General features: G+C 39.2%; 2 protein-coding genes across 9 annotated transcripts in view; both read left to right on the forward strand.

The window, feature by feature from the left end:
* LOC127788949 (monothiol glutaredoxin-S7, chloroplastic) overlaps window positions 1-19,351 on the forward strand; it is a 35,834-nt gene extending 16,483 nt beyond the window's left edge. The window contains exons 3-6 of one of the 3 annotated variants that reach the window (XM_052317667.1): window positions 8,517-8,786; window positions 16,883-16,949; window positions 17,092-17,177; window positions 18,767-19,351. In XM_052317667.1, coding sequence (XP_052173627.1) covers window positions 8,517-8,786; window positions 16,883-16,949; window positions 17,092-17,137 — 383 coding nt within the window. In that variant the 3' untranslated portion in view covers window positions 17,138-17,177; window positions 18,767-19,351. The remainder of the gene's footprint in view (window positions 1-8,516; window positions 8,787-16,882; window positions 16,950-17,091; window positions 17,178-18,766) is intronic. The other 2 variants (XM_052317669.1, XM_052317668.1) reach the window with 2 other exon arrangements.
* Window positions 19,352-23,093: 3,742 nt separating this feature from the next.
* LOC127788351 (ATP-dependent DNA helicase At3g02060, chloroplastic) overlaps window positions 23,094-25,518 on the forward strand; it is an 82,816-nt gene continuing 80,391 nt past the window's right edge. For 2 of the 6 annotated variants that reach the window (XM_052316520.1, XM_052316521.1), the window contains exon 1: window positions 23,094-24,086. In XM_052316520.1, coding sequence (XP_052172480.1) covers window positions 23,308-24,086 — 779 coding nt within the window. In that variant the 5' untranslated portion in view covers window positions 23,094-23,307. The remainder of the gene's footprint in view (window positions 24,087-25,518) is intronic. The other 4 variants (XM_052316516.1, XM_052316519.1, XM_052316518.1 and 1 more) reach the window with 3 other exon arrangements.

Here is a 25,518-nt window from a genome sequence, read left to right on the forward strand (position 1 = left end):
CTCTATGGTATCCATCATGCTCCTTTCTCCAAACCTCTCGCACAACTTCTCAGAGAACTCCTCCCATGTATACTCCCTCCTCACACTAAGGCACCCTTGGAAACACGTGTCCACTGTTTCATTGAAATAAGCAGTGGCCAGGGGTACCCTTTGTGCTTGCGGTATGTTGTACCAGTTGAACAACCTCTCACATTTTTTTACCCACCAACGCGAATTAACTCCCTCAAATGTCGGAATCTCCATCCAAGGCATTGGGTACCCGGGTTGATGATGATTAGGGGGTTCTACCCTGTCCCTACCCAACATCCTCTCTAACTCCTTTTCCGGGTTTACCTCAAGTTCGAATGTCCCAATTCCCTGGTTCATTCTATGTCCTTGCAGAATGGACTCATTTCTCTCCCTAGGAGGGAAGTCCGGTGATAATCTTATTGAGTTTTGGTGAGTAAACATCACCATGAACTGCTGCATTTGAGCTCCCAGTTCATCTTGTACTCTCGCAATTGAAGTAACCATCCTTCGCTCCAAGCCTTCCATGGAACTCTCCAGCTTGTGGTCTATGGCTATGATCGCCTTATGATTCTAGGTAGCTCCCAGCTCCAATTGATCGATTTGGTTCTAGAAATCCACCACCGTCGAGTTAACTTGTTGAAACTGCGTTTCAAGGCTCTTTATGCGAGTACTATCCGCCATCGTTCAAGATACCACAAAGTGTTGGCCGAGAATCTGCGCCTTTGATACCAATTATTGTCACGACCGTGGGTGACAGTAGAATTACACCTTCAATCCGGTGGTATTGGAGAGATGTAATCGGTGTGAACAAAGAAATGAGAGAGAGAGATGTAGAGAGTAAGAGTTTTAGAAGAGAGAGAGCTAGAAGATAGATAGAAATCAGAATGCAAAATTCATATTCAATAATCTTCTCAAGACAACCTCGGGGTTGATATAGCTAGGTGGCCGTGTTCACAGGCGATCCTCCCTTCCTAACAGTTGTAACCATAAGTTTTGTGCTATTCTAGCTCCCTTCCACCTGGGGAATCTTTAGCTAACAAACTGGTGCTAGAAATTACAATAAAACCCAAAAAGGTAAATAGTAAAACAAAAGAATTACAATGCAAGGAAATTAAAAATGCTGCTTCTTAGGGACAGTCGTGACAGCTCAGAACCAAATGAAGCAGGTTGCTGACTGGAAAAAGAGTGATAGGGAGTTTGCAGTAGGGGAGAAGGTGTATCTGAGGCTGAAACACTCCCATCTAAAATCAATCACACAAGGGCAGGTATCTAAGCTCAGTCCTCGGTATTATGGGCCCTTTACTATAATGGCTAAGGTGGGGAAGGTGGCTTATCAATTGCAACTTCCTGACTAATCCCAAGTTCTCCTCGTTTTTCACGTTTCCCTCATGGAGAGGGCAGTGGGTACGGAGTCGGTGAATCCAGCATTGCCCTCACTTCCTTAGGAGGGGAACAGGATGGAAGAGCCGGAGGCTATACTAGACAGGAGGGTAATTTACAATCAGGAGCCCTACTCATTTAAGTATTAGTAAAATGGAAGGACGGACCAGCAGGAAGCAGCACCTGGGAGTACTTGGCGGATTTACTCAAACAGTTCCTGAGATCTGCCAGCCTCCTCAAGGTTTCTCAAGGACAAGAAAATTCTTAAGGGGGGAGAATTGTTATGAGAAGAACCTAGCCTACCGAAACTTTTATTTCTTTAGGGCTGTAACTGTTGTTATTTCTTTACTGCTGTAATTTGTTAGTTACCTTTATTGTCATTTTCTGTTAGGAGTTAGTTTAACCTGTAGGCCCACCTATAGGGGCTGGAATAGGACAAAAAGATTGGTTATAATAGAAAGAGGAATATGATATGTTGTAGTGGCCTTACCCCCCCACCAGCTTGTATATTCTCTCCAAGGCTCTCTTAGGAGAATTATCGTGGAATAGAATTTTGATTTCTTCCTACTCTCAACTCTCTCTCTCTTGTTTCTCTCTTCTCCCTCTCTCTCTTTTCTTCTCTTCCTCTCTTTCTCTACTCTTGTTCTGTTCTTGCATTCTCCTAATTCACATCAGAATTAGGAGGGCAACTCTATCACGGCCAGATCGTGACAAAAACACAATGGGGAATTATTAGAAAAGCAAATCCAAGCCAATGTAGAATTACTGGAAGATTAAAAGGTAAAGTACAATATTGGAATTTGGATATTGCATGAAGGTTATGATGTTTTGAGGGATGATTATGATAGATTCACCGAAAATTGATAGAATTACCGATAGTGTAAAGAAGAAACACTGCTTGAGTAGCGATCCTAGACTACAAGTAATGAAAATGAACAAAAGAAAATGGGTGTTTGAGAGGCCTATAACTCTCCTTGATTTACACTCAATTTCGGCCTACCTTTCTATATCCTTTTCCTCTTATTTATATTTTATTCCTACCCCTCTTCTGCTCTCTATAATAGAATTGGTTGCGCACATCTGATTGTTACACCAACACAACTATATTACTATTCTACCCCTTGTGCACATGCTGATTGTTACACTAACACATGCCCTATTACTATTTTGCCCTTGGTGCTTGATGCTTGATTCATCTCTGGTAAGTCCACTGCACCGGAGGCCTATCATTACTTCCCTCTCCAACTTTCACCTTATCCTCAAGGTGAAAAGTGGGAAATTGCTATTGAATCATGCTATAAGGCTCCCAAGTCGCTTCCAACGGGGGTAAACCTCTCCATTGGATTAAAACATCCAACCCACGCAGGTTATTACTCGTTCCTGGCCGAACTCCTAGCACAACTTCTAGTTCAACCAGCATCTCTAGGTCTACACTAAGTTGACTGGGAATTTCCACACTGGCTTGTGACGCCCCTTTTGCCTCATGTAGCTATGACACATGAAAAATGGGGTGGATATTGCAATGTGACGACAACATTAATTTGTAGGCTACGGGCCCGATCTTTTGTTCAATTTTTAAGAGTCTATAGAATCTAGGAGCCAGTTTCTCGTTCGGACGATTAGCCAATGACCTTTGGCGATAAGGCCTTAGCTTCAGATAGACTAAGTCCTCAACCTTGAACTTCACATCTCTTCTCTTCCTGTCTGCCTCCTTCTTCATAACAGATTGTGCCCTTAACAACTGTGTTAAGTTCTTTCAAAATTTGATCCCTTTCAATCAACTGTTATTCAACTACAAAAACAAGAGTAGATCCCTTTTCAAATCTTAGTAACATTGGGGGTTCCCGCCCATATACTGCTTGGAATGGAGTTAGCCTCAAAGCTGTGTGGTATGAAGTGTTGTACCACAATTCAGCCCAAGGCAGCCACATGTACCATGCTTTAGGTTTGGAGGAAGCAAAACAGCATAGGTATGTTTCCAGGGTTCTATTAAGAGCCTTTGTTTGGCCATCCGTTTGCGGATGGTACGTTGTGCTACGATTGAGTTTTGTTCCTTGGAGGCGAAACATTTCCTCCCAAAATCTGCTCATGAAGATCTTGTCTCTATCCGAGACAATGGAGCGAGGCATGCTATGAAGCCTCACAACTTCTTTGATACAAAACCCCTACCACCCCCCCTGTTGTAAAAGGATGTTTAAGCCCAATAAAATGCCCATACTTACTAATGAGCCTGTCCACCACTATCAAATTTGATAAGCCTTTGATGAAATCCAAGGCAATGTTGTCCCAAATTTGATTTGGGATAGGAAGGGGCTGTAAAAGTCCTCCTGGTGTTAGGGCCAAGTACTTGTTTTGCTGCAAACACCACAATTACCCACATACTGGTGGATGTCACGTTTCATTCCAAGCCAATAGACATTAGCTGCAATCCTCTTATAAGTTTTCAAAAATCCCAAGTGCCTTCCCTTATTCCCATTGTGGCCATCATGAAGTAGTAGAGGAATGAGAGAAGAACCCCTTGGTAAGAACAACCGCCCTCTGTAAAGGAGCTAATTGTTCACCATTTGAAAGTCGAGTCGGGAGGAAGGGTCACGCTGGAGGTCCTTGACAACCCTTTGCAGCTGTTCATCTTTTTCTACTTCGCTGGCCAGTTGATCAAGTTGAATCACTTTAGGAATGGTTATGGCTAACAAGGTTGCGAAGTGACTGATTTTGGAAAGGCCATCCGCCACTCTATTTTCCAATCCCGAGCGATATTGGATCTCAAACTAAAACCCCATTAATTTTAGCATCCATCTCTGATATTTAGGGCTCACTAGCTACTGCTCCTTCAGAAATTTGAGACTCTTTTGATTGGTTCGAACCACAAATTTCCTACCGAAAAGGTGATGTCTCTATTTTTGTACTACAAACACAATGGCCATCAACTCCCTTTTATAAACTGATTTTCTCCTTTCCAACTGAATAAAAGCATGGCTGAAATATGCAATAGGTTTGCGATCTTGCATTAATACTGCTCCCATACCTTGCCCCGATACATCCGATTCCACCACAGGTGTCTTGCCAAAGTCAGGCAAAGCTAAAACTGGTAGAGACAACATTGCAGCCTTAAGACGTTGAAAGGCTTGCTCTGTTGCATCATCCCAGAAGAATTATTCTTTCATAGTCTCTCTGTGAGGGGCCATGCCAATTTACCATAGTCTTTTACAGATCTTCTATAATACCTTGTGAGCCTTAAGAACCCTCTCAACTCCTTCAATGTTGTAGGGGTTGGCCAATCTAACATTGCTTGCACTTTGTTGCAATCAACGGATACACCGTGCTGGGATATATTGTGGCCAAAATATTCAACCTCCAGCTGCCCAAATAAACACTTCTTCCTATTAGTGAACAACTGATTTTTTGCCAATACTTTCAAAACACAACGCAAATGTTGTGCATGTTGCTCAAAATTTCTGCTGAAAACCAAGATGTTGTCAAAAAATACCAACACAAAGCACCTCAATTACTCTTTGAATATGTCATCCATCAGTGATTAGAAAGTGGTTGGCGCATTCGTCAACCCGAAGGGCATGATGAGAAATTTGTAGTGGTCTTCATACGTCTTGAAAGTTGTTTTCGGGACATCTTTTGCTTTGATCCAAATCTAATGATAACTCGATTTTAGATCGAGTTTGGAGAAAACCGTGGCCCCATGTAGCTCATCAAGCAGCTCCTCAATTACCGAAATTGGGAATTTGTCGAGGATTGTCACCTTGTTCAAAGCCCTGTAATCCACACCACACAAAAATGCCACCCCCCCCCCATCCTTCTTCTTAACGAGCAACATCGGATTAGAGAAAGGGCTAGAGTTTGGTTGTATAACCCCTGCTGCTAACATTTCACATACCATTTTCTCAATTTCATTTTTTTGGATGTAAAGGTAACAATAGGGCTGAACACTGACTTGAGCAGTACCTTCCAGTAGGTTGATTGGGTGGTCCTTTTTTTCTGGAGGGAGGCAGCCCTTTAGATTTGCAAACGCCCCTCAAATTCAGCCAACACCTCCTTAAGGAACAACGGAGTTTTCACCTGGAACTCATTGAATTCTGCTGCCATCATTCCTAATTCCAGCAACATCCCCTCTCCATTTTCCTTAAAGGCCTTCATCATAGTCTTCAAGGAGACCAAGGTCTTGCTTAGGCTTGGGTCTCTCTGTAATGTTATGGCCATCCCTCTTACCTAAAATTTCATAGTTAATGTCTTTTAGTCTACATTCATCTTTCCCACAACAGCTAGCCGCTTCATTCCAAATATTACCCAATTCAAGTGGTAGGAAATCTTCCACAACTTGTAAATTTTGGAGAGTAAGCTTCACCCCTTTGCAAATACCTACCCCTTGCACTGTCATTCCCGTCTCCATTATCACCCCATATCCTGTCGTTTCTGTCCTTGGTAAACCCAACTGCTGCACCAACTTGGTTGCTATGAAATTATGGGTTGCCCCTCCATCAATAAGAACCACTACTGGTTGCCCCTCTATTTCCCCTTTAAGCTTCATCATTTGTGGTGTAGTCAATCCAACAACGAAGTTCATTAAGAGTTCAATGACCTCATCTCCTCGCACCAACTCCTTTTCTTCTGCTTCCAATGTTTCCTCCTCAGCCCCCGCTTCTCATACCTGTTCATCATAGATCACCATTACCTGGAGTTCTTTGTTTTTACACTTGTGACCTATAGAATACTTCTCGTTGCAGCGAAAACATAGGCCTTTCTCGCGCTTGGCTTTCCATTCGGCTTCACTAAGAAACTTAAAGGATGGATTCCCTATGCCTTCGGTGGCCGGAGGCCTAGGTCTCGGTGGAGATGTGGTTCTAGGGGAGAAATTCGGGACCGTGAAGAGTCGGGTTGGGTTTGAAGAAGAGAAATAGGAATACTTACCCTTAGATGGGTCGAAAAAAACAAAACGATTTTGGAGTGTTGCATTCTTATCTTCGATGTGTTGGGCCATTATTATGATATGCTCCAATCCCTAGGGCTGTAGTACTCGAATCTTGGTCTGTATCTTGGGTTTGAGACCGTTGATGAAATGGCCTTCCAGAAATGCATCAGAGACTTCTACAACAAGCACAGCTAATGTCTCAAGCAGTAGGCAGTAATCTCTGACGGACCCTTCTTGCCGAAGAGCCAAGAAACGCTCCTCCAACGTTCCTTCTTGGGTGGAACGAGACCTGTTTCAGATCTCCTATTTGAGTTCGTCCCAACTCTGGGCCCCCTTTTGCCATGTCTCCCACTGGAACCATGCCAGTGCTCTTGCTTCAAAACACAAAGCTGCCGTCTCCACTTTCTCCTCCTCCGACAACTAATTTATAGCAAAATACTGCTCGGCTCGGAAAATCCAATCATCAGGATTCTCCCCCTCAAAGATTGGCATCTCTAGTCTTCTTCCATGAACTTTTGGTCGCCAATTTCCTCATGATCCGCCCTCGAACTCCCTGCTTGCTCCGATTCCCGGTGACATCTCAGAATTCTAGGTGAATTCTGAAGGTCTCTCCGCCCCTTTCCCTTTGTTCTTCTTCTACCATTCTTGTTCCTCCCATCTACTTCGCATGTATGCGAACTGGTCCAGCATGATCACAACATTTTTCTCCATCATCTACACCTCCCCTCTCATGGCTTCAACTCCTTTCTGCATTCCCTCCATCGTCACCTCTAATTCCATGACTCTATCCATTAGATTCAACATTAGGATCATTGGGCTCTAATACCAAAATGATAGATTCACCGAAAATTGATAGAATTACCAATAGTGTAAAGAAGAAACACTGCTTGAGTAGCGATCCCAAACTACAAGTAATGAAAATGAACAAAAGAAAATGGGCGTTCGAGAGGCCCATAACTCTCCTTGATTTACACTCAATTTTGGCCTACCTTTATATATCCTTCTCCTCTTATTTATATGTTGTTCCTACCCCTTTTCTGCTCTCTATAACAGAATCAGTTGCGCACATGCTGATTGTTATACCGGCACAGCTATATTACTATTATACCCCTTGCGCACATGCTGAGTGTTACACTAACACATGCCCTATTACTATTCTGCCCTTGGTGCTTGATGCTTGATGCGTCTCTGGCAAGTCCGCTGCACCGGAGGCCTATTAGATTATACCCTTAACATAATGTGCAATTCCAAGGAAATGAGTGTGATATCTAGATCTCTTGGCCTTCCCCCTGTTATGGACATTGCTCTCTTGGTTTCCATCAGTAGGCCCAGAATAGTCTATTTTAGCCCAAAATTGTTCCAAATCAAGCTTAGATCAGCCCTATCCTTATTGATTGCAGTTGAAGTCCACAATCTTTTATATCAATTGCTCTTTGTCTGTAGACATAAAGGCAGCTAAATTGTGAGAATACGCAGCAACACCATCGGATTAATATCAACTGAACTCTATTTTCCATTAAAAAACCCTAAACTGGAGAAGGGGGGTGGACACAAATTTCTAGACCTTGTCTGTAATGTTGTTTGCATCTCTCCTACATCAAAACATTGAGAATTATGAATCAACTTCTTGTGATGCTAAAATTTCCAGAATAACAGAAGGAGAGGGTGATAGGTAATCACTTGTACCTAGTTCATAAAGGTCAATGAAAATGTACATGTTAGTGATACAAAGTTAAGACCATGTAATTATTAAATTGACTCATTCTATTAAGACAGTCGTATTCTATGCAATCCTTACTCTATGTGCAAGAATTTGGTTTATGTGGTACATTATTTGCGCTGATGTTTCAACGAGATTTATGTGGTCATCTCATATCAATTTAATGAAAGAAAAAGTTTTTTAAAGAAAGCTGCAAGACCTTCTGGGCATATATCCTGTTGTTAAGATCAGGGGAGATGAGAATGGTGAGATGCTTCAAGCAGCAAGCCTACAAAAAGAAAAGGGAAGGGAAAAACACTAGCAACTAAATGGAATAGTTGGAATTTATGAATAGCAATAACATAATGTTGTAAACAGAAATAGTTGGTCATCCATGTAATGTTCAAAAATAAGCAAATGGTTTTTATATCAAATTTTTTTCTGCAAAGATAATGTTAACAAGATTACTAATTTACTAGTGTGTGCTTGTGGCTGGTGCATTTGCAGCATTAACTCCTGAATTGAAGACTACCTTGGATAAAGTAGTTACGTCACACAAGGTGGTTCTTTTCATGAAGGGAACCAAGGAGTTCCCACAATGTGGATTCTCCCACACTGTTGTCCAGATATTGAAGAGTCTGAATATACCTTTTGAAACAATAAACATACTTGAAAATGACATGTTGCGTCAAGGTCTGAAGGAATATTCCAACTGGCCGACCTTTCCTCAACTCTACATTGATGGGGAGTTCTTTGGTGGCTGTGACATTGCTCTAGGTAAGCACACTTACTGCAATTCCGATATCAATTGAAAAATGTTATCCATGATTCCAGGTGTTGCTGGCACTGCTCTCTCGCATGGAAAGACTATCATCAAAACTTGTTACTCTGTCAAGTTCCTTTGATGCCCGATTTTGTCTCACTTTTCAAGTGCATTACATGTTATAACAAGTAGTTGAATGGCCAGTAGGAAAGCCCAGTGAAAACCCTTATTTTTTGTTACTTGGTATAAATATGATTCAAGAAGCCAAATAATAGCACATTCTGAGGTTCATATTACGTTTAGTACTTGAATTGAGATGCTAATGTTTGATGTATAGCAACAGTGGGTACTCTTCCCGTAATTTTGGTTTGCAAATAGAATGTGCAATATTTTGTGTGAGTAGGTGGGTGTAGCCTTTTTGGGCAAACTGTAGCCTAGTGAGGCCCTGCCTGTGTTATAATATTGCACTAGAAAATGCTACACTTGGATGCCCTTACAAATTAGGTCCTTGCCTATTTATAGGCATCCATGAACAGATTGTCTGACTAGGATTGTGCCATATGTCAATGGCCCAATGAGAAATCTTAAGGTATTTGCTCAACCTCCTAGAAGTCTAGAAGTATCTATAATATCTGCCCTTCTCTAGAATCTTCTAAAGAACCCTAGTAATCTCAATAATTCTAGAATCGTTTGGTATCATCTATGTTGAGAATTCATATTAGTTTGATTGTATTAGGTGTTGTACGTACTAGTTGTACCTTGTACCTAACTTAATAGAATTGAATTAGTTTGTCCCTCTAATCTCTCTTTTCCTCTCTTCTTCTTCTCTCAGTTCTGTATATCATTTGAAAATCTACTTCTAGAACGATCTAGAATACTTTGGAAGCATCTAGAATTCTCTATAAAGTCCTATATTCTTCTAAAATTTCTGCACTCAAGGAGTAACCTCCATTACAAGTAGCAGAGATTAGCACCCATTTGTGTGACTTGTGAAAATTGGTTAGCTAGTGTTAAGCAAGCCTGTATATCTACTAAGTCATCATAATATATTCCGATTGCCAATAATGGCATTATTTGAAAAATATGTAGATAACTTAACTCTACTAAAACAAATCATGCCAATTTACTGTATGATCCTGCCTGTCAATAACGAAGCTGACTACATAGAATATCCAAAAGTAGATGAAATAACATGATTGGTGTCCACTTAAACAAATCTGGGGCTACCAAAAGAAATATAACTATAATGTTTGAATGTATCTAAGGTCTGATTTGTCAGTTTCAAAGTTGATATGTGATCTGAAAAAACATGTATAGTACCGAACGAGTTAACAAACTCAGTGAATAGACAATATATGTCATGATAGAATTGGGATAAGTAAAGACATGAGTTTTTAAGCAAGAATTTTTTTTTTTCTTTTCAAACAATGTAAGTTTTTTTTTTAATTTTTTCCTTTAAAAAAATTCATATATTAGAATAATATCATAATTTTTCTGTTCCATGGGAATACACTAAGTAGAATGAATCCATCATTGGTCATGCCAATATGTAACCACACCATCACCGATTGCTCCAAAGTATATAACTAATCCACCTATGTTGGCCAACACAAAGTCTTAGTAAGGCCCCTATTAATTAAAGTCAGATTAAGTGTACTAAGGCTAATGTCTATTGTTAGCTACAGTATCCTGACAAAGGTTCTCCCAAAAGGTTTTACTAGTAAAAATCCAAGTATCCAACAATAATCCAGATAATCAAATTACAACAATTAAAATTCTGGTAAAGTTCTCACAAAAATGATAGAATCTCACAATCAAAACGATAGGAATCTCTAACTACAAGCTATGAACAAACAAACAAAGAAAACTAATATTGGCCTATTTGAGAGGGCCTTCTTTCCCGCAACTCCTTTCGAATTCTCTTGCTCCTTTCTCTCTTCCTTGCCCCTACCTTTTATATGGATTTCCTAGTCTATTGCAGCCACGTGAGTTTGTTATTCTCCCCCAACCGAATGTGACTCTTCTGCCCTTGTGTTTTTTTCCTTGACTTGCCCCTGTGTCTCTTTTCATTTTCCATTGCTGGTATGTGTGACGAACAAGGACCTTATCATTACTCCCGCCCATGAGATTCACCTTGTCCTCAAGGTGAAACTCAGGAAACTGATGTTGTATTTGATTGTATGGCTCCCAAGTTGCCTCTAGGGGTGGCAACCCCTTCCATTGAATTAGCATATCAAGGCCCCTCAAGTTTTTCCCTGTGCCAAGTCTTATCCCTAGTAGGAATTCGGGTTCTACCACCATCTCTAGCTTTGCAGTTAATTGGTCAGGGATGGTGGAAGCCACTTGTAATGCTCCCTCTGCCTTATGTAGCTGGGAGACGTGAAATATGGGATGGATGGCACATGAGGGTGGGAGAGATAGCTTGTACGCCACGGTCGCCACCTTTCCAATTCGTTTCTCCACTGTGAAAGGTCCATAAAACCTTGGTGACAACTTTCATTTGGCCTAGAAGCCAAGGTTTTTTGTTTATACGGGCGAATTTTCAGGTAGATCAAGTCTCCTATCTCAAACTGGATGTCCCTCCTTCTTTTATCTGCCATGTGTTTCATCTTTGCTTGTGCTCGCAGCAATTGGGCTTTCAACTCTTCTAGCATCAGATCCCTTTCTAACAATTGTTGCTCCAACCCCGAGATAGTAGTGGTACCCTTCTCAAACCGCAACAATGGGGGAGGTTCATGCCTATAAACGATCTAAAAAGGAGTTAGCTGGGAGTAAACGTGGTAGGAAATGTTATACCAATATTCTGCCCAAGGAAGCCGACTGTACCACGCCTTAGGTGTGGAAGAGGCAAAACATCTAAGATATGTTTCCAAAGTCCTGTTGAGGACTTCTGTTTGGCCGTCAGATTGGGGGTGGTAGGTTGTACTTCTATTTAGCTTAGTGCCCTGTAACTAGAATATCTCCTTCCAAAAATGACTGATGAAGACTTTGTCTCTATCCAAGATGATAGAGTTGGGGATCCCATGCAACCGGACAATTTCCTTGACAAAGATGTCTGCTATACTGGCGGCTAAAAACGGGTGCTTCAAACCAATAAAATGCCCATACTTTCTAAGTCGGTCCACCACAACCAAAATTGAATCCATGCCTCCTGATTTTGGAAGCCCTTCAAACCAATTTTCTCCCAGATTTGATGTGGAATAGGAAGTGGCTGAAGCAGGCCCCCTAGAAAAAGAGCCACATATTTGTTCTGCTTGCACATAGAGTAATGGTGGACATACTGGTGGATGTCCTTTTTCATCCCTACCCAATACACAGTGGCAAATATTCGTTTGTACGTCTTCAAAAACTCGGAGTGGCCTCCAGTGTGTCCATCATGACCTTCCTTTAGCACTAAGGGAATCAACATCGAACATGGGGGAAGAAGGAACTTCCCTCTGAACAATAAATGTCCATTCACCCAAGAATAATCCGGCTTACTTGAAGGGTTAGTTTGGAGCTCTCTGATAATTTGCTGAAATTTATTGTTTTCCTCCACCTCTTTTTTTAGCTCATCCAACTGTAGCACTCGAGGAATGGTGAGGGCCATTAGTGTGACAAGGGAGTGAATCCAGGAAAGTGCATCAATAGCATGGTCCTCCAAACCGGGGCAATATTGGATCTCAAAATTGTTTCCCATCAATTTCACCATCCACTTCTAACATTTCGGGCTAATCGGTCATTGTTCCATAAAAAATCTTAGACTTTTCTGATCAGTCCAAATTATGAATTTCTTCCCTAATAAGTAATGTTGCCACTTCTATATCGTGAATACAATAGCCATCAATTCCCTCTCGTAGACTGACTTATTCCAACCCTTGGGATTTAAGATATGACTAAAGAAGGCAAGCGGTCTATGATACATATCAATACAGCCCCGAGTCCATGCCCAGATCCATCAATCTCCACCACAAACTCCTTTGAAAAATCAAGTAAAGCGAGTACGAGCAGAGATGTCATGGCTGCCTTCAAGGATTGAAAAGCTTGCTCAAATGACTCATCCCAATAGAAATTATTTTTCCGAAGACGCTCCATCAACGGCCAAGCTAATTTCTCGTAATTTCGCACAAGCTTGCGATAATAATTAGTGAGCCCCAAGAAACCCCAGAGTTCTTGCAGTGAGCGAGGGTTGGACTTGGGCCAATCCATTACTGCTTGAATCTTTGAGTTGTCAACAGCCACCCCCTATTGCGAAATGGTGTGCCCCAAATATTCAATCTCCAATCGTCCAAACTGACATTTTTTGGCATTAGCATATAATTTGTTCTCAGCTAATATCCTCGACACACAATGTAAGTGATCCTGATGTTCCTTCACCGTTCTACTGTATATCAAAATGTCAACGAAAAACATGAGAACAAACTATCTCAACTGCTCCTTAAAAATCTCATTCATCAAATACTGGAATGTGGTGGGTGCGTTTGTTAATCCAAACGACATCACCATAAACTCATAATGACCCTCATGTGTGAGAAAAACAGTGTTTGGAATATCTTCAGGTGCGATACGTATTTGATGATAACCTGATTTCAAATCTAACTTAGAAAAGATCGCAACCCCATTTAGTTCATCCAAGAGTTCTTCAATGACTGGGATTGGAAATTTATCAAGGATAGTTACCTTGTTTAAAGCCCTATAGTCCATGCAAAATCTCCACCCATTGTCTTTCTTCTTGACCAGCAACACGGGACTGGAAAATGGGCTAATGGTCGATCCATGTTGCCAACATCTCTCAAACTAGCTTTTCAATCTCATTTTTCTGGAGGTGGGGATAGCGGTAAGGTCTCACACTTACCGGAGAAATCCCAGGTCGCAACATGATAGTATGATCCCGCCTCCGGTGCGGGGACAATCCACATGGCTCCTCAAACATTACCTTAAATTCTTTTAACACTTCCTGCAGACTGTCAAGGACCCTTGCCTTTATTACTTCAACCGTCAAACTTCCCAATTCTAGAAGCACTCCTTCCCCACTATCACGGAATGCCTTCATCATCGACTTCAAGGTCACTAATGTTTTGCTGAGGCTGGGATCCCCATGCAGTGTGATAGCCGTGTCACCCACTCTAAACTTCATAATTAACGAGCCCCAATCCACCTGTGTTTCCCAAGTGTGGCTAACCATTTCATCCCGAGAATAACATCAGAGCTTCTCAGTTCTAATGGCAAGAAGTCCTCAACTATCTCCACATTTTGCAACGACAAGGTCACCCCCTTACACGCTCCAACCCCCTGTACCGCCATACTCGAGTCCACGATCACATCGTAGCCTCGAGTTTGTGTTTGTAATAGTCTCAATTTCTACACCAGATCAGCGGCTATGAAGTTATAGGAAACTCCAGTATCAATTAAGACCACCACTCCTTGGCCTCCTATTGTTCCCCTAACCTTCATCGTCTATGGAGGTGTTAACCCCACTACTGAATTCAATGATAACTCCACTATTTCTCCCACCTTGACCGTGCCTTCCAAATTCTTAGAATTTTCCATTGCCTCGGCTCGCTCCATTTCTTCTTCTTCTTCCCTTTCTTACATTTATGCCCAATAGAGTACTTCTCATCGCAACGAAAACATAATCCTTTCGCACGCTTTGCTTGCAGCTCACTTTCACTCAGTCGTTTGGAGGGTGGGGTGTTCAATTTTCTGGTGGCCAGTGATCGAGAGGGGTTAGTTTGGCTAACTGTTGTAGTTTTGGGAGGGTATGAAGGTGGAGACAAGGGAATTCGCTGTGTATTAGGGGTCAGAGCTGAGGGGGTCGTCACCTTACTTGGGCCATAACCAACACGGCTTCCTTGGAGCGCTTGATTCCGGTCCTCAATCCTTTGGGCCATATCCATGATATTCTCCAAACCAGTGGGCCTTAACACTCTGATTTCAGCTCGTATCTTCGGTTTGAGCCCATTAATGAAATGCCCCTCCAATATAGCTTTGGGCATATCATCAATCGGCGATGCTAATGTCTCGAAGCAAAACCGGTAGTCCTTGACGGATCCCCATTGCCGAAGAGCTAGAAATCTCTCCTCCACGGAGCCTTCTTGCGTAGACCGGAACTGATTCCTCAACAACCCTTTTAGCTCTCCCAACTCCTCACTCTTCATCTCCTTTGTTCCCACTGGAACTACGAAAGGGCTCCTCCTTCAAAACACAGTCGCAAACTTCAATTTCTCAGCCTCCGTCAGTTGGTTTACAACAAAATATCGCTTAGCCCTAAAAGCCCTTCCATCCGAATCATCACCCTCGAAAATTGGCATTTCCAAGCGCCTGCAGTGTGTCTCTTGTCTCCAGATTCCATCAACTCCACTGCTTACTTTGCCACTCCTCCCTCTTGTATGCGGCGACAGCTCAACTGATAAGGAGGAATCTAGAGGTTTGCATTCCCCACCATGCTTTCCCTTCCTCTCTTTTTTCCTGCTCTTCCCATTTTGCCATCAAGAGATTGAACTAGTCCAGCATCACCACCATCTTCTTCTCTATATTTTGCACCCTCTGGAATTCAATTTTCATCGATTCCAATACCTCCTACAGACCCTCCATGTGCCCCTCCATCTGTTGATGGTAACTTTCCAATATTCCCTCCAGCTCACCCACTCTTTCAGAGATGGTCACCCCCAAGGATCAGGGCTCTGATACCAAAATGATAGAGGTCTCACAAAAATGATAGAATCTCACAGTCAAAACGATAGGAATCTCTGACTACAAGCTATGACCGAACAAACAAAGAAAACAAATATTGGCCTATTCGAGAGGGCTTTCTCTTCGGCAACTCCTTCCGAATTCTCTTGCTCCTTTCTCTCTTCCTTTTCCCTGCCTTTTATATGGATTCCCTAATCTTTTGCAGCCAGGTGAATTTGTTATTCTCTCCCAACCAAATGTGACTCTTTTGCCCTCGTGTTTTTTTCCTTGACTGCCCCTGCGTCTCTTTTCATTTTTCGTCGCTAGTATGTGTGACTAACACGGGCCCTATCAAATTCCACATATATAGCATGTGTTAGAACTATATCAATTACATCCAGTTGAGAAATCATAACAGAATGAACCAAAGGTTTGCTCTGATGACCTAAGCTAATAATACAAAGACAAAATAATTTTCATTTTATGTATATGAAGAGTTTAAAAAGAGTTTGATAGTTTTTCATTAGTAGTGAAATTTACAACAATGCAATTATATGAAAAAGAATCTATTCGTGCATGGGGATAGTAGAAGTATATAAAAAAATCACATGACTATATAAATTGCCTACTCATAAACAACCACTACCACAAGCCTTAATCCCACTAGATAGGGTTTGCTACATGAATTCTAGATCTAGATCTCCAGTAAGCTTTATCCGTGGTCATTTCTTTTGTAGGGCCATTATATCATGTGTCAAACATAAGGGTTTTCCACTGAGTTGTTTTGGTCTTCCTCTTTCTCCTTTGGTAAAAAAGTTCCTCCATTTCATCCATTTGCCTTACATTTGCTTCTATCAGTCTTCTTCTCACATGTTCAAGTTATCTTAATTGTGACTGTCCCTTGTCAATAGTTTTCACTTCAACCTTACTAGGTATAGTCTTGTTTCTTATTTTGCCTTTTTTTTGTATGATTGCACATGTAACACCTTGCTTTACAGGCATGTTATATATCTTAGGAATTTGGGATTTTTTCAATAATTAGACTTAACCCCAAAGGTTTCTAGAATTCCCTTTTTACCCTTAACCTAACAATCTCAAACACAAGTTAAGGCAAGTAATTAGAGTTATAGCGCCCTTACCATAGTTTGGATTGAACCTACATTGAAATATATTTAACTTTCAATGAATTGTTCCTTCACATTCCTAGGAGTTGATTTCAAATAAAAGCCTAATCACTTCAAAACATGTCATCAATAAGAGTACAACATCAAACATGTGATATAATTCAAAATCAAACTGGAATTCCAAGGATGCTAATCCAATATCTTCTCATCCTGTTCACTAGACATTTCCTTCTCTTAGTAGATCAATTGCCACATTTACACACACACACACAAAGTATTATTTAATTTTTTTTTTCTTTTTAGAATTCGGTCAATTAAAAATCTGGTTGGAACAGGGTCAAAATGGAAAACAGATGAATTTCTGGGTCTGTTTCAGCAAGTCAGACTGGGCTGTTCAAATGGGTAATCTTGATTTTGAATTTCTGGTTCTGATTCTGGTTAATAGGTCACGGGCTAAATTTTCTGAACTTTCGCGAGAACTGGGTTGATTTCTGAAGGCAATCAAGTGGGTTTATTTTAATTGGTGCTTGATTATTTCTGTTAGGGTTTGCGGAGGTAATTATGTGGAAGCAAGGAGAAGGAAGGATTGATGACTTTTAGCACCTTTGGCAAAAAGGGTTATTGTTGATGGTGAGTGACCATCTTGGTTAATAAATGCAAGCATCTGAAGAACGAACATAAAAGAGAAGACTCACCAGCACTGTGTTGATCTGGTGGGCTTTGATGTTCTCTTGTGACTGTCTCCTTCTTGGCCTTCTCACCCCACCTCTTTTACCTCTGTTATATATTTTTCCCCAGCGTACATAAATATACACATATATGATTCTTTCCTATATGTGCCAGGTTTGGGTGGGAGCCCTGATGGGCCTTGTTAAGCTTAGTTGAGCAGCCCCCAACCATTGGTCAGGCCTGCTAGAATTGTTATATAGGTATAAGATGAGGTGTTTACACCAACCTACAATGAGGAGTCCCTGTGGCACGGTGTGCCCGAGACATCAAGTCAACCCCTGAGCCCATGTGACAAGATGCTTGGTGGTCTCATGATTCAGCCAACTTCTCCATGATTGGCTTAATGTATCCATGAGCCTGTAAAATGAAAAGGGTTTTGGAAATTCAAGGTTCCTCTTCCACCTCCCAACATATTGCTTCCTTCTATCTATTAGTCATCTGAAGTCTCCCGTCTCCTTCCTTCCTTGGGCAGCTCAGCCATGCCTTGATGATACTCAGTCTTCCCGGAAAATCTCTGGCGACCCTCAAGCCAAAAACCACACACAATGTCTATCATGACCATCTCTTGGGGTTCCTTGTTACCTGTTGTGAACAGGATGAGTCTCCATAGTTGAAGGAACTGCATGAAGATTTCTGTCTCAAAAGTAAGTATCTGGCTAAGGTAATAAAGAATCCCAACTATGAAGATGAGTCTTCATGGTTGGTGGAAGTCTTTGGCTAAGGTTATACAGTAGCTTGTGCAAAAGCAATGCTGTAGTAGTGGGTGATCTGTTAATCAACTGCCCAGGGTTTGGAGACCCAAAATGTTCTACTAGCTCTATTTAGCATGTAGTGTGCCTCGATTAGAGTTTGATGTAATGGCTAGTTTGAGGTTCTTTGAGTTAGGAGTGAATTTAGGAAGCTTTATGTTCACAGAATATTGTAAAGAAGAAGAAAAGTTTATTTGGTGTACACTTGCCCATTTTGAAGATCATGCATTTAATCCAGCTGTATCTTTTTGGACTAGCAAGAATTTCTTCAGTATTTGATAATCCTTTCTCCAATTATTGAGGCAAAATGACAATTAAGGGTTAATTTTATCTACAGATTTGTGTGTAGACAAAATTATATTTTCTTCATTTAAAGGGCTGTTGTATACTAGTGCACTCTCTCCTTTTGTTTCCACTTGCTACAAATTTCTGACAAGAACTTCACTAATAACAATTTTGCAAAGATTCAAAACCACTTGATAAGCTTTGGGTTACATGAGATTGAATGCTACAGAAGAAACATATATGCAATCCACAATGAATTTGATCAATCAAAGCAGCATTAAATTTATATGCTCTTTAGTAGTTAGGTAGAGGTTCTTTTTTCTTTTTCTTCTTTTTTAAAAGTTGTGGAAGTTTGTCATTTTCTCTACGAACATGGCAATATTGATTTAATTATTAATGATTTATGTATCAACTTTTACGGAACTATTCTTGAAAGTGAAATTGATTCTATTGCAGAAGCATATAAGAGCGGGGAATTGCAGGAATTACTGGAGAAGGCGTCCTGCTCCTAGCCTAAAGGAATTTGGAATGTGACTTCCCACAGAAGGTTTCATTTATGTCACTACTTGCTCCGACACTGTTTGTAGTATAAAGAACATATCATTTATTTGGCTACGGGAAATAAAACTAAACACACTATGGTATAAGTCTACTTTCCAATTCGGTAATGGAGAGGTGTAACAACACATATAGCTGTTAGGTGTGGTTCCTTGAACTGGGTAGAATTTATACTTTTGAAGGCCTTGGGTGCCAAGTATATCCACGGTGCCACCCAAGGTAGTAGCTCCTCTGCTGATGCCCCTTACGTTGAGAATTTAGATCTCATCATCGAGTTTGGTGTTATTCGTGATATAATCTATGGGTTTAAGAGTGGAGTAGTTGATAATTGACACTACCTTGGGTGGCTTTTAAGAGGGGTTTCCTTTGGGTGTTCATTTTTGACACATGTTGGGTTACAAAGGCAGTATGTCTGTGTCTTTAATTACTCAGATTTCCCTTTTACCAAGAAGAAGATATACGTGGCCATGTGAAATTTGTGACTGATGTTGCTTAATATTTAGGGCCAGTTGTATGCTTACGTGCTTGTATGGGAAATTTGCAAAAATAGGACTCTCAGTAGGAAACTTTGCAAAAATAGGGCACTTTAAAAATCTTTACAAAAGTAGGACTTTTGAACGTATATTGGACAAAAATACTCACTTTTAAATTAACTCTTTCCATGTTCTCTCTTATTCTTTTTCAATAGATCTTTCATTCTCTCTCTATTACTCTCTATATATAAGGTACATACATATATATATATTCACATATTATTTTTTTTTCTTTTACTACTTTCTGTAACCTAAATATATGTGTATATATTGTTCATGTTCAACGATTGGATTCAAGAGATATGAGTCTCTTTTCTTCTCTCTCCATTGTGTATATATGTATTACACATGTACTGTGTGTATTTGCATTGATGGGAGAGGAGAAGAGACAAATGGCGATCATGTACAGGAAAATGAGAAAAGTGACCGCAATGGGGCCATGACATTGCTGATTGCGATTGTGACCGTTGTTTCACTGCAATCGTTTCAGTTTCTTGCCGTGGTCATGACAAATATCTGTTATTGTTTCCTTCAATTCTCATTTACAGAAAAAAAAAACCTTAATAATCCTTATTGTTTCCTTCAACTCTCATTTACAGTTATTGTCTAAAGATATCAGTTTTAAATATCGGTTCAACGATATCGATTATTGATAGATATCGGTTCAACAATATCAGTTATTGATAGATATCTGATGTATATATCGGTTCAACAATTTCGATTATTGATAGATATCAGTTTAATGATATCGGTTCAACAATATCGGTTATTGATAGATATTCTGCAACTTGTTCTTCACTTTTATGGAATACTTCAACTTTATAATAGAAATCATTTCATGTTTCTGTGCAATTTTTGTTATTATTGATATATATTTAATCAACCGGTATCTACTACAATTGATATACATAACAGATATCTACAACCAATATATTTGGACAACCGTATTCTACGACAAAAATCTACAACTGATATATTTGAACTAATATCTATCAATAACTGATATCTACATCATATATTTATCAATAACCGATATTGTTGAACTGATATCTATCAATAATCGATATCTAAAATTGATATCTTTGGACAATAACTATAAATGAGAATTGAATGAAACAATAAGGGTTATTAAGGCTTTCTTTTGTAAATGAGAATCGAAGGAAACAATAATAACAGATATCTGTTACAGATATCCTTAACAAATATCTTTAATAGTTATCTGTTAAAGATATCTGCCATAATTACGGCAAGAAACTGAAACGACTCCAGTGAAATATCGATCACGACCGCAATCAGCGATGTCATGGCCCCGCTGCGGTTGGTTTTCTCATTTTTCTGTACGTAACTATCATTTGTCTCTTCTCATCTTCTATCAACGTAAATACACACAATATATGTATAATACATATATACACAATGGAGAGAGACCCACATCTCTTGAATTCAATCGTTAAACATAAACAATATATACACATATATTTAGGTTATAGAGACTAGTAAAAGAAAAAAAAAATGATAGAGGGATATATATATGTACCTTATATATATGTACCTTACATATATATATAGTAATAGAGAGAAGGAAAGATTTATTAAGAAATAATACAGAAAGAGTTAACTTAAAAGTGAGAGTATTTTTGTCCAATACACATTAAAAGTCCTACGTTTGCAAAGATTTTTAAAATGTCCTATTTTTGCAAATTTCCCTGCTTGTATTCTGTCTGGCTTGAGTTTCCAAATGACACATTTTTGTAGTAGTTTCTATTCTTTTGACTTTTCCTAACGTTGATAGGCTTATATTTGAATTATAATAAGTTACTTAGATCTCTCTAGTTTGGTTATTTGCGTAGAGATTCCAAATAATTTAAAAATGGTTTAGAAGGCCCTTCTGGTTCAGTTTTTTTACTCAAAACAATTTCACCATTAGAAACTATGTTAATTAAGATAAATTAGCTAAATTTTATATAAAAAAAATTAAAGGGTAAATTGACGAGATACGTTTCTTAAATTTTAAATTTGCCTAATTAGTTTTAAAATTAATCATGTCATCTCCTAAATTAGTTATAACACTTAAACTTGACTTTTTTATGGGGGTAATTTGACTAATTTTGAAAAGTTCAAGAATTGATTGGAAGAATTTTAATGTTCGAAGAATGTTTGCGACAAATGAGTTTTAAGGATGTATGGTTAATGTATCTTAATTTAAAATTTAAAAAATTATTAAGGAAAAAAAAAAAAAAAGAAGACCATGTTGAAGCCAAATGATGAGAATAAGAACTAGATTTAGCGGTGTGACTGTGAGGCAATGACAATGCAGATGTGCAAAGACAGTTGGGGTCTTTTGAGAGAATTGGTTGCAAATGTTGGCTAAACTTCTTTTTCACTATTGTTGCTTCTTTTTCTTTAAAAATGGTTCAAGGCTAGGATTGATCTAAATCCTTCATAACCATCATTTTTGGCAAAGATGCCAGACATAATGGGTTTTTTGGGGTCAATTTCTATAACCCAATGATGATGTTAAATAATTTTTAGATTTAAATTGAACCTATTAATGAGTTATGCAATTTGAAATTAATTGGTTTTAACTTGTATCGTTGTTTGAATAGAATAATAATTTTAGTTAATTGGAAATGTTATCGTCAAGTCGCTTGAATCTATAAAAATAAGAAAATAATCAGAAACACGGAGAGATTTTTTTGCAAACACTTCAATATTTAAATTAGATACTGAATATGATAAAAGAAATTATATTGAAATTCATATTCTGGACGTCGTTCTTTTTTAGAAATGAATGCTTATTTATTTAGAAAGGAATATGGAATAATTTTTATTAATTTGAGAATAAGATTATTGTAGATAACGCTTATTTTGATTATAGATAACGCTTATTTTGATTATAAAGGATTATGATTGTTATAGATGACATTTATCTTTTATAAATAATGTTTATCTAACCCCTTTTGTAGATGAAATTTTTTGTAGATAATTGTTTATCATAATATTTTAATATATTTTTAAAATTAAAATTCTTTATGAATAATTGATTATCTTTATGGAAGAATCTTCAAATATTGAAATTATTTAATTTGTGCGTTTGTGTAAGAACTCCTGTCTTGTGCACGAAAAATTTATATCTTTCAACTCAAAATATCTTTTTGAGCTATTGGGTTATTAATGGGTTTTTACTTATAACACAACAACTTGAAATTGAATCAATAGACAATGAAAATGATATATTTTTTTTTAGTTATAATCATCATTTTTTATTATCGAAAACAATAATAATAGTTATAGTTAATTACAAGTATTTTAATTTTAAATTAATTAAAATTTAAATAATGACATTTGTAAAATGATTCGTGTTCGATTAAAAAATTCAATCATGAGAATTTTCGAACAAATAACTTAGATTGAAAAAAATTAATTGTAATTTACTTCTCAAATATTCCATTACTACTACTACTTACAATATCTATTTTTTTTTATGTAAAATATACTATCAAATTTATTGATATGATTAGTTGTCAATTTATAGTGCCATGTAATATATTGATGTTTTTGTGCTGTAATTATGAGTGAATTTGATGGTTGTTTTTTTCTTTTTGTTAATATGAAATGAGATGATATTAATAAAATAATATTTAAATTATTTAATACTTTCACTTCTCTCCGCAAATTAAAAAAAAAATATCAAAGAACAAAGGCTGGCTGGCGGCGGCGGCGGCGGCGGCTGCTGCTGCTGCTGCTTCTTTGGAAAACCCTTCCTTGGCTAGGGTAGTTCCAGAGTGCAGTGGCTGAGAAGGAGGGGGAGGATTGGATTGGATTGGCTACAATTGAATTCAGAGTCTCTACTTCTAGTACTACAGTACCGTCGGCTTGTTCCTACTCTGCAACTGTATTTCAAATATGGTTACTGGCGCAGTTGCTGTTACTACTACTAGTACTACTATTAAATCCTTCCTCTCCTCCCACTCCATATCCGAGCCTGATATCCCCCCTCCTGCTGGTGCTGCTTCCGTTGTCTTCTTTCGAGGAGTCGCTTCTTCTTCCTCTTCTTCTTCTTCTTCTTCTGTCTTCAGACTCCTCCCTCCTCAGTTCCATCGTTATCCTCTTCGCTTTCCTCGTCCTCCACCCTCTCATCAGCATCTCATAAAGAAATCGACCTTTTGTTGTTCCATTACTAAGAATGCCCTTTACACCGCCCGAGGCCAGAGCCTTTCTATCTCCAGGCCTACCAATTTGGATTTGCCCCCTGGACGGAAAGAAAATCACGACTCGCAAAACCACCGCGATGCCATATCCATTGTCAATGATCGGATACGCCGGGATCACGCCAGCAAGAGAGATGCTTCGAGACCTCCCCTCATGGACTCCAAGGAGGCGGATAGATATATTAAATTAGTAAAGGAGCAGCAGCAGAGGGGTTTGCAGAAATTGAAGGCCCGTACGAACGCTGCCGATGCCGGTGTTAGAGCTGGGTTTAGCTACAAGGTCGATCCCTACACTCTCCGCTCCGGGGATTATGTCGTCCACAAGAAGGTGGGAATTGGACGATTTGTAGGGATTAAGTTCGACGCTCCCAAAGACTCCACTGAGCCGATTGAGTACGTCTTCATTGAGTATGCCGACGGAATGGCCAAGCTTCCTCTTAAGCAAGCCTCTCGCTCGCTCTATCGATACAACCTGTATGTCGTTCCTTCCTTCCTTCCTTCATATTACGCTTATCAAAATGCATTCAAAGTAGCTATATTTTTTCAGTTTTTGCTGTGGTGCCATCGTCTGAAACTTTAGTAATCTCTAATTTCTGTATGAGCAACTGTTAGTTGCGCATTGAGGTAGGATGCTCATGTATTTAAAGACTCAGGTTTTTTTTTTTTTTTTTTGGGTGGGGGGGTTGTGGGCGATTTTTTGGGACCAAATCAATTTGTCTACAGTGTTATTGTAGAGAATCCAAGCCCTATTTTTGATATGGATGTTTCTCTTGCCAGTTCTTCTTCTTGGTCTTTTGCCATTGGCCCCTTAGAAGATTACCAGGACAATCTGCATGGATGATTCATCCAATCATGTTTGGGCAATTAGCTATCTGTTCATGCTGGCTCATTTCAGGATGTATCGAATTGTGCCATTGGAGTCTCCTTGAGGCCTCTCATGTAAATCTGCATGGATGATTCATCCAATCATGTTTGGGCAATTAGCTATCCTGTAGAAACTGAACACTGATATGGCCCAATAATCACTCAATATTCTCACCGAACCAATCACAACACAAGTATAAAACAAAAAGTAAATAATTGACAGAATTGAAGGAGAACAAAAATTCAAACTACAATGCAACACACCCGATTTACTCTGGTTCATGCCATAGAAATGGCGCTACATCCAACACTCCAACGAAGAGAACAATCCACTAAGAACTTCAGAAATCAATACAAGAATCTCTCACTCGCCTTATCTTATCTCTCAAGTACAATACTCAATTGAAAAGACTCCAAGAACTATTCTATATCACAGCTCTCTCTCTTTTCTCATTGCACTCGAACAAGAGAATGGAATGACAAAATGATTGATGATCGATTCTGGCCTCCTCGCCCTCCTATTTATAAACTAAAAGGGCGGACCTTCCTAGGGGAAATAACCGACTATTACAAAGTCTAAAATACCCCTAATAATTTACAGTTAATTACAGATAGACCCTATAATCTAACTGCCATCCGATCATCCTCATAATCTCCTCTGATTTCTTCTAGACTTCCAGCACATTAACTCAGGCAAAACATCAACATATCCGTTCATACTGGCTCATTTCAGGGTGTATTAAATTGTGTCATTGGAGTCTCCTTGAGGCCTCTCATCTATTAGGTCAGAAGAGCCTTGAGCATGCCTTAGTCTCTGTTTTAGCGGCTAAAGCTGGTTCTTTAATGAATATGCTTGCATCCAAACTCTTGCAGAACTTTACTTGTATCAGAATAATAATAGACTTGCAGAGTGTCAGATCTCAGATCTGACAAGGATTTCCTCTGCAATTCCGATAGAATTGCGCGCGAATGAGAACCTGAAGGTAGAGAAATTAGGAGGAGAGAGATAGGGAAAGAGTAAGAGAGAGAATTGAGAGAGAGA

The sequence above is a fragment of the Diospyros lotus genome, chromosome 13 (genome assembly GCF_014633365.1).
Source record: "Diospyros lotus cultivar Yz01 chromosome 13, ASM1463336v1, whole genome shotgun sequence".
Classification (NCBI taxonomy): Eukaryota; Viridiplantae; Streptophyta; class Magnoliopsida; order Ericales; family Ebenaceae; genus Diospyros; species Diospyros lotus.